The following is a 9,920-nucleotide window of genomic DNA, read 5'->3' as shown; positions in this document are numbered from 1 at the left end:
GTATATTCAAGTCATTGGGTGCTAATATATCTTTAAAATCCAATATGTGAGAGGCAAGAGAACAGAATATTTAACAAAATTATTCTTTGCTTTTCTTATTTGTTTCACCTATATTTTCATGTTTTCCTAAGGTCTGGACAATTCACCAGTCAGGAAAATAAAGGGAATATGTCTACTCTGTTTATATTTTGCGACGGTTTAACATTTATTTTTTTTTATGTAACATTGTTTATTATAATTTTTTTCCTTTTATTTGTATAAATTTAGGGGGCACAAGTGCAGTTTTGTTACATGGATATATTGCAGATTGAAATCTGGGCTTTTAGTGTACCCATCACCAGAATAGTGTACATTGTATCCATTAAGTAATGGTTTTAAATTATAATAAAGAAAAAAAGTGGAAAGTTAAGATTCAATTTCCAATCCCAATATATATCATGCATTAGAAAGTGGTTGAGCCCATGAGTTTGAGGATGCTGTGAGCCATGATTGTGTCACTGCACTCCAGCCTGAGCAATGGAGAGACCCTGTCTCTAATAACTAAATAAATAGAAATAAAGTGGTATAAAATAAAAAGGACCTCCCTGCCCCAATCTTTAGAGTTTGCTTCACAATCAGTATAGCAGTATCTGATCACTAGGTAGTGGCTGCTTGGAGTACCACATGAAACATGATCCAGAGGCCACATCCAGTGCAGCCTGAAAGAGTGACTTGATTAATAAGTACTGTCCACCACACCCACCCATTGCTCAAAAAGACAAAGGGAGGGAAGAAGCACAAACATTGTGTGTTGGTTATTCAAAATGCACTTTTTATTCACTTTAACACAGATGATTTTTTACAGTTGAAAGAAAATATTGGTACACAATTTTGAGATTCCTTTTTAGCAGCACCTGCAACAAGAGGATTGTGGAATACCTCAGAATAAAGTAGAGATGGCTGGGGCAGGCACAAATTAACCTGATATTCATCAATCCACTGAAGACACATGGAATCTGAGGCCCCTGAAAGTTAGCCAATACATGACAATAAACTAAATAAATATTCTGTATGATGTTTTAACAGACCATTGAAAAAAAGTATAGTCCTAATTAGAAATATATTATTCCAAAAATCTAGTGTTCTTAAAAAAACACCTATTGAAAATATTACACTGCACATTCTAGGGTACACAGTCAATTTCTAAACCTATATGCACAGTTCTTGGTACTCACAGATTTCAGCCTTTGGTGTTTTTTAATCTTACCCAAACTATATGTCAGCACCCCACTGAGTGTTGCTTACCCAAATGCCACTGTTTATGTCACTTAATGTTGAATGCTTTCATTAAGATATTGAGTGGTAATTTGGCAGAAAACAATGGTATGGCTAAGAGGAAAGGGGCTCCAGTTGATAGACCAATAAGATTAACACTTGTCTTAGATGGACAGGATGCCTATGAATCTGACACCCATGTAATTTTTTTTTTTAACTCAAATGACCACATGCCACTCTAACAGAGACAAGTACTTTTGTGAGTTGATGGAGGTCTTTATGATGAAGACCTGAGATCTACAAATAGAAACTAGTATAAGCAGAGTGCAAGTAGAAAGAGAAGGCCCCAGGTCTCATGCACTTGAAAATAATTAGCATTTAACAGTTCTGACGTACAGATTTTCACCCTAACATGATTGTAGCAAAATGATCATAGAACTTGGAAACCAGTGTGGCTGGCTATAGGCATAGGCAGGATAGGGACCAGTACTTAAGAGCTGTGGGGCCCCAGTTCTGGCTTTGACTTCTGGCATCAAAGTTAATTGAACAATGGGGTAAGGATTATATCTTAATTGGAAATATTGAGTATGACTGGGTTGAAATACTGTCCTCTTTTTTCTATTTTGCCAATATGTCCCAGAGCTCTTAAAGCACAAAGGTCCTACATGTAAGTAAGGCTGATTCCATATGTGGCTACAATGGAGAGTTCTAGGCTGTATTCCTATGAAAGCTCCCACCCCCTTCCTGGCCTAGGTCTCTTTTTGGGGTAATTTCTGTCTGTCACTATTTTTTATCATAGATGTTTTAAAGTACAGATTAAAATCTATGCAGGATAAACAGATCAACCAAGAAGAACCACACTGCATATTCATAATACAGTATATAACTGGCAGTCATGGTAATCAAAAATTGTCAAACCATTTTTATATTTAACATGGGAGCTTTAAGATGTTTTTTATCAGTGCACATAAAGATTACTCAGAACTCAAGAATTTTTCCTGCCACAGTGCAAAAGCAAAAGGAAGAGCTATGTAGTTGCTGTTAAAGATTGATCATAAAATGGTTTGAGAATTTTAAAAGTCCCTCTCCATAGTCTTAGCTGTTATCATCAGATAAATCTAACCACAGCATGGCACTGATGTAATTTATAGATTCATAGAACTTAGAGCCAGAAAGGACTTTATACGGAACATGTAGCCAGTACAGAAAATCTTTTTATGGTATTCTAACAGATGGTCATCCAGTGAATATTTTCAGAGGCAGGGAGCTCATTATTAAGGCAGTCCATTCCACTGTTGGACAACTCTGATTATGGGAAATTCATTCTAACACTGGGTTAAAATCTGCTCTTCTGTCACTTTCAATGTCCTAATTAGGCTAGTTTAACATACAGTGCAACATATAAGAAACCAGTTCCTTCTTCTACAATAAATATTTGAGTTAAGGAGCCCTGTGAGAAAAGTTCATTATCCCCCAATCTTTTCTGAAGCCTTCTCCATGAGCCCAGCATGTTGGATCGAAGGACCATCTAAATTATGAGCAGAGAGCACTGCATCCAATTTCATATACTAAGCAGCATTGCTAAATTGGTAAGAGGTTGTCAGAGAAGCAACGTCTCTATGCAGCAAAAGTAGACTTAGGAAGGAAAAGCAGACCAACCATTTATTTGCAAAGGTGGTTGGCATATTTAAGCATAATCCATTCATTAGTATCCTATGACTTCAAACACAAGAAGTATAATCAATTGCCAGGGTCATTAGAGTATCTCTTACTGAGATGGTATTTTTTGAAAAGCTCAGATGGGAGCAAACCATACATAAGGATTTAAACAAGTCAGTGTATATCATTATACTTTTGCACTCCTAATCATTACAACTTCTTTATAGTTCAAGCCTAGGAATCCTTATTTGCATTATTATTTTTATTGTAATACAGCTCAAAGTCTGATTTTTTCCCCTTTGGCAGAAATGTCAGAAACTGCTTGGCAAGAGTCTGATAGTGACATTTGTTAGTTGATTAATGGAACACTTTAAGAAATAGTTGTAGCTCTTTAACTCCTTCATGCAGCTGGGTTCTAGGTCTAAACTGTGATTTAAAAAATATTTAACTGTCTCAGGACTAAAACTTTCTGATATGTCCTGAGACACACATGAAGGAGAAATAGCAGAAATTACACAAAATACACTTGGCTTGATAGAGCTTTTTTTTTCTTTCTTTTTTTTTTTTATAGATCTACACTTCAATTTGAAAGGCTCTGTTTCACAATCAGAACCTTGTCTCTTACCCTCATGTGTGTGTGTGTGTGTGTGTGTGTGCACTCTTAGAGGGGCACAGTTATTCTTACACTACTGACTGACCAATTTGGGGCACATTTTTAAAAGGCTCCCTATCTTTAACAGCACGAAGACCCTGCTTTGGAGCCACTGTTCAAGTCAATGGTGTGACCCAACATGCAATGCTCCAGCTGTTCCTCTACAGCCAACACCTGCCTGACAGCTTCTTCAAAGGCCACTGTCACATTAGTATCATCTTTGGCACTAGTTTCTAAATAAGGGTAATCCCCATTCTCCATGCACCAGGCTTGCGCCTCCTCAGTAGTCACTTGCCTGTCCTCTTTGTCTACCTTGTTACCCAGAACTACAAAGGGGAAATGCTCAGGGTCCTTCACATCTGCATAGTAAATAAATTCTTTTTGCCAGTTACCAAGATTCTCGAAGCTCTGCCGATCATCCACGCTGAAGGTCAAGAGGCAGCAGTCTGCTCCCCTGTAGAAGGGTGTCCTAAGGCTCTTGAAACGTTCCTGCCCTGCAGTGTCCCAGATCTGGAGGGTTACAAAGCGTCCATCTACCTCCAGATCTCGATTTAAGAACTCTACCCCTATGGTGTGAAAAGCCTGGGAGTCAAATTTGTTGGTTACATAACGGTTCATAAGCGAACTTTTCCCAACTCCACCATCACCCAAGAGAATGACCTTTAAGAGCAGGGATTTCCCACTCATTTTTGCAGCACCAGAAGGGAAGGAGTTTGTAACCAAGAGAACCTGAAAATAAAAGGAAAAGTAGGAGGGAAACAGTTAAACCTGAAACTGAAATCAACTTCATAGCAAATTTCTCTGAATTATGAGGCCTTCTCATTCAACTTCTCTTGATTTATGCTCATTATTGATGTAGTACAGCAGAAGAAATAAAACTAATTTTGCATAAGGGGAAAAATAGGTCTTGTTTTTCTGAGGTCTTTTGTCGTGCCAGGAAAATGGCTAAGTGCCATGGGTAAATGGACTAGCAGATGGTCCTATAATTTGGTTCAGTTCTGACCCTATTCTAGGAGAGGAAGCCTAGAACAGGAATGCCACTCAAATGTGTGACAACTTTAGCTTCCGGTTTGGACAGTTCCAAACAATAGGCAAATAGGATGAAATTGACTTGGGGGTTGAAGTCTGCTCCTGATGGATACAAGAATTACTGAGAAGAGAAAGCTACATAAACTGGATTCTTGATTCTGTTGGTAGAGGTCTGGGCCAGAATTAGACTGGACCCCAGAATTTGAAAGAGAGAACAAGGTTTCATTTCTTCAGGCATTTACCCCATTATACTTGCATTGATAGGAACACCCTCTCAAGTAATTTTTTTCTTCATGGAACAATGGCATTTAAGTTGATGATAATTGACTGATATCAATATAACAGCTGTCATGAAGGAAGGAAATCTTGAATAGCTTATTAGTTTTTGGATTTAGGTTTTAATTCTATAATAGCAACACTTGAAAACATACTGTAAAATTTAAAGTGCTAATGTTTATACAGTAACCTACTTGTTACCTCCACAACATGTCTACATATGGAATACCTACAATGTATCTTAAAATAAAAAGATCAAATGCTTACTGAATGAATACTACCTTTTCCTATATTCTGTTAGGTACTTTCACACTAGGCCTATTGTGGGAACTCAACAGTGATGAAGTTAATTGGATGATATTTATACAATAGACCCAAAGGGATGAAAACGAACCACCAATCAAAGGAGTGCATGCAAAACAGTTTCTGGAAGCACACATATTTGAATATAATTTTACAAAATTTAGTTTCCCTTAAAACGATTTTGGAATGCCTGTGTACTAACTATATATTTTTCTAATATTCATTTTTAAGAGATCAAATATTAAAATATCCCAAATCCACAGTGTGTCCCCTTGAAATACCTACCCAGTGGGTTTTTGTCACAATTTAAATATTTTCCTTTTTTTCCTGTTGTTGTTTTATTCTTTCTTTTTAGGGTGCTATAAAACAGAATAGAAAACATTATTTTAAAAAATCTATAATAAAATAATGTTAAGTCTATATATAAAAATATATTCAAGTCAGAAAAAAAGAACCCACAGCAACCTGAGGTAACCTATAGAGGGTGCTTTTCAAAAATAAAAGTTCAAAATACTACCTAGGCTTAACATAAGCAAAATAATTTTATTCCAAGAACTTTAACTTGTCCTAATTTGTAATTTATATAATTTTTTTACTTTTTATATTGTCTCTCAATTGAATTCTCCATTCAAAGTAAAAGCAAATTAAAGAAAGTATACGATATTCATAATAGATGACATTCAGGAAAAGGAAAGTACAGAGCAATCTAAGATATGTTTAAATCCTAAGTCAGAGATGAAACTTCTTCCTTTTATACCTACCAACGTTCCCATCTCCAAGAAAGTTGTTAGTGCACTCACCAGTCTGTCTCAAGGTTGTCTCTGCAATTGATTCCACATAATTAGCAGAAAAAAGTGTTTGTGGGCTTCCTGTTTACAATAAAGTATATTATCTGGGCTAATTATTTTATTAATTAGTTTAGGTCATTTCTCTTTTATTTATTATTTTTTAAAATTTGAGACAGGGTCTCATTCTGTCGCCCAGGCTGGAGTGCAGTGGTACAATCATGGCTCACTGCAGCCTTGACCTCCTGGGCTCAAGTAATCTTCCCACCTCAGCCTTCCGAGTAGCTGGGACTACGGGCGCGCACCACCATGCCTGGCTAAGTTTTGTATTTTTTGTAGAGATGGAGTTTCAACATGTTGCCCAGGTTGTTCTCAAACTTCTGGCCTCAAATGATCTGCCAGCCTCATGTTCCCAAAGTGCTGGGATCACAGGCGTGAGCCGCTGCACCCGGTAGGTCATCTGTCTTAAACACCAGTTTTAATATTTAGCTAGTGTTACTGAATTTAAATATACATTCATTTAGTATTATAACATTATGGCAAGAGTCTTATTTAAGCAGCATCAAGAGTACTAGTCTAAGAAGAAAAACAGTGCCTAGATCTGTGTAGTGTTATTTCTTACTGAGGAAGAACGAAGCTTTAAAAAAAAAAAGAAACTGCTGCTTAATAATCTCATGTTATTTTCTAAATACAGATAAAACTTATAATAAGGATTCATTAGATATCTAAATCAGTAATTATGAATTTAAATAATATCTCCTAAATGGATAGGCTTTATACTCCTTCTCAGTTTATATACACTCTACAGAATTCTCAAGTTTCCTACAATTCCTGATTGTTGTTCTCTTTTTCCTGCTCCCAAATTGCTGTCTTTGGAATTAGCTCAAGTAACAAACATTTCTTTAAATGGAGATGAAACAAGTGTTAGCACACTTTTTATTTTTTTATACCGGTCTGTAGGATAATTTTACAGAGCAGAACTCTTGAACTCTCATTTTAAAAAGTAACAGAAGTACAAACTTGGGCATGATTCTGATGGCATTAAGCATCCGTGCCACATGAGCTTCCTTAAGTTCCTAGCAAACAGGTGTTCACATCATTAAAAGACTCACTGACCCTATTCTCTCAGTTGCAGATAAACTCAATAGACAGGTCAAGGACTGAGTGAATATGGAAACCAAATGCTCAGCTCCAGGAATAATGATGATGTATTAATAACTGTCTGAGATAATGCTGCAGTTGCTTGTGCATTCCCTATTTGGTTTTGTGCACACATAACTTCTGGGCCTATAGGCTCTATGCCAAGAAAAAAAGAGGAAAAGCAATGTGGTTCAGTGTCAAGAGCACTGAGCTAGCTGGCAGCAATCAGGACGCCAGGGTCTTCCTCACTGTTACACCATTCATTTATTTTATGAACTTGGGCAGGTCATTTAATCTTTCTGTTTCAGTATCTTCTTACATAAAAATAGAGCAGATAATACCTGCCCTACTTAACAGGATTTGGGGGAGAATGAAAAGTTATGAAGTTTGCAAAAATTTGTAAGCATGTTTTGAAAAATTTGGTTTGAGATTTTTATTCCTCTGGCTCCTCCACATCCTTTCATGCACTGGTGCGGGCCTTATGGCTCTGTATTAACCCTTCTCAGAAAGGGCCTGCTAGTGAAAGCATAAGAATTCTTCCTTTTCTCTTTCTTCCATATTTGAGAATGCCTTGTTTCTCAACAAGCTTGAACATCCGCATATGGCACAGAGTCTCAGCATTGAAAGGACCTTCAGGGTCTTCTGGTCCAATCTTGCTACTGATATTTGAGAAAACACTATAGTGCCTATTGTGTGTTGTGTCCTTACTAAGGAAACCCTCCACTCTCCTCTACTGTCTCCAATTCCCATTTATTTGCTAGAAGGAAAAATGAATACAGTTTAGATTTGTCTCTTTGCCTTCATTCAATCCTGCTGATTTTCCCTTGAGGTATCATTTTTCTAGTCCTGTGCTACCATCCTCATTTTGGCCCACACCTTCTCACATCTAATCTATTGTGAAAGTTCTCTCCCTGCTTCTGGTTTCTTCCCACCCAATCTACTTTGCAAAGCTTCATCACTCAAACATCCACTGGGTGTAGATACCTTTGGGAATTAATAAATATTTAAGGCAAGGTCTTGCCCTCAGGGAGTTTACAAATTAACATGCAAGCTCAGGATCTCATTGTTTACAGTTGAAATAATATCATTATACTGCCTTATTTTGTTAACAAACTGTTCCTGTCTTTCTTACATGATCAATTTTAAATTCCTGGATAGTAAGCTCACTGTTTACATCTTTGAAGTCCCTTCAGTGTGCAGCACCAGGATCCTCCACGGAGATAATAAATATTTGTTTACCAATTAACTGATTAGGTAGGTCCCCAGAATGAATGCCTCTGAATTGATACCAAGGTACAATAGATCCATAGTTCTGTAAGATGTCCAAATACTATCATTTATAAGGTGACTAAAGAGCAGAAGTTATGAACTTGACTCGATCATTTTCTGGATGGGACGTAATGGGAATTCCACCTGTTGAAAGTCAAGGGAAATGCTCGAGTTTTCCTCCCCTTACTCGTACATTTAAAAATAAGTATATACATTTCCCCATTCCTACCAAAAACAAGAGCAGAATAATGATCTCCACTTGATGTTGTCGGTGGGCGCTGGCATCTCCACAATCATTCATCATTGTTTGAAAATGAATGTGATGTCCTTTAGTACGTACTTAAATTAAAAAGAACTAGCACAGTATAAAAGTAAATGAAATCATTTTTTCCTCCCCCAGAATATGCCAGATTTAATCCAAACCTTTAAACAAGGTAGCATTAAGCAGGCAAATGAATTCTTTGATAACACTAAATATGTAAATAGGAAAGTCAAATGCCTTATGCATCCCTTATGGGTCCTCTATCGGGCAAGCATTTGGACCAAAATGCTTATTCTGATTTTGATCCCAGAGAAAGATCTGGCTCTAACTGAGTCAAATATTAGAGAGATGCAATTGCCCTTTCCTACCCCCACAAACTCATTAATGAGCATGCTCTAAGGATAGTTTATTGACTTTTTTTTTTTTTTTTCCCCATCAGGGTCTCAGTCTTGGACAGAAAGGTGAATTAGGAATTTCTGTAACCAATACTCCCCAGCTCTTTGTTCTTTAACACACTTGAAACCTTCTGAATCTGCAGTGCCTGCCTGCATCCACAAAGCCTTATTTAAATTATTGTATTTAGTTGGGAATGCTTAGAGGTGGGGGTGGAGGTGGGGGAGGAGGCAGTACAATGAAGAAAAAGAAGTTGAACCTTTGAAAATAGTACATTTTAGTATGATAATGGAGAGAAGAGAGGCAGAAAAGCAAATTGGCATCAGTTCAGTTGCCATAGAGTGGAATGATGCTCAAAATCAGTAGTGCAGATTGCTCGGAGGCAAGTCTTGAAAGGCATGTGCACTGCAGGGCTCGGTAAGGGAATAGCAACTGGGGAGGGCTAGGCACTGGATGAGAGTGGCACTGTTGGAAGTCTGTACAGGGGAGGAGCCATGGTTGGACCTGTGGGGAAAGCCCATCTTGTGGCGACACACTGGTAAGGATTACTCAACTCACTGTTGAATACTGGTACAATAATTGGAAATACTGCACTGAAGAATTGGGCGCGGCTATCTTTATGTAAAATTCAACACGGATGAGAAATGATCGAATGTTTGAGTGTGTTTCCAATACAACCCAATACTTGGCGTTGGTGGTGGTGGTGGGTGCTTCGTAGCGGGGAAGCCCTCTGACGCACTGGATTCATTTTGCAGAGCTGACAAGTTATCAGCTACATCCATGCCGACTCCAAATGCCACAGCTGTCATGCCACTGAAACGCTATTCCTACATTCATGCCCACATTTATATTCTATATGCAACTCAAAGGGTCCAATGTGGAATTTCACGTCTAACCT

General features: G+C 37.7%; 1 protein-coding gene across 3 annotated transcripts in view; it reads right to left on the bottom strand.

Annotated features, from left to right (window-relative positions):
* Positions 1-790: 790 nt before the first annotated feature.
* Positions 791-9,920, bottom strand: part of RAB9B (RAB9B, member RAS oncogene family) — a 31,450-nt gene continuing 22,320 nt past the window's right edge. For all 3 annotated transcript variants that reach the window (XR_002519433.2, XM_021932489.2, XM_009198038.3), the window contains 2 exons: positions 5,459-5,532; positions 791-4,294 (listed from right to left, as the gene is read on the bottom strand). Coding sequence is in view for 2 of the 3 variants with exons in the window: in XM_021932489.2 (XP_021788181.1) it covers positions 3,647-4,252 (606 nt within the window). In the remaining variant the exon portion in view is untranslated. The remainder of the gene's footprint in view (positions 4,295-5,458; positions 5,533-9,920) is intronic.

Source organism: Papio anubis, chromosome X, assembly GCF_008728515.1.
Source record: "Papio anubis isolate 15944 chromosome X, Panubis1.0, whole genome shotgun sequence".
NCBI lineage: Eukaryota > Metazoa > Chordata > Mammalia > Primates > Cercopithecidae > Papio > Papio anubis.
Note: the sequence above shows the minus strand (reverse complement) of the source record. Positions and strands in the feature narration are given on the sequence as shown.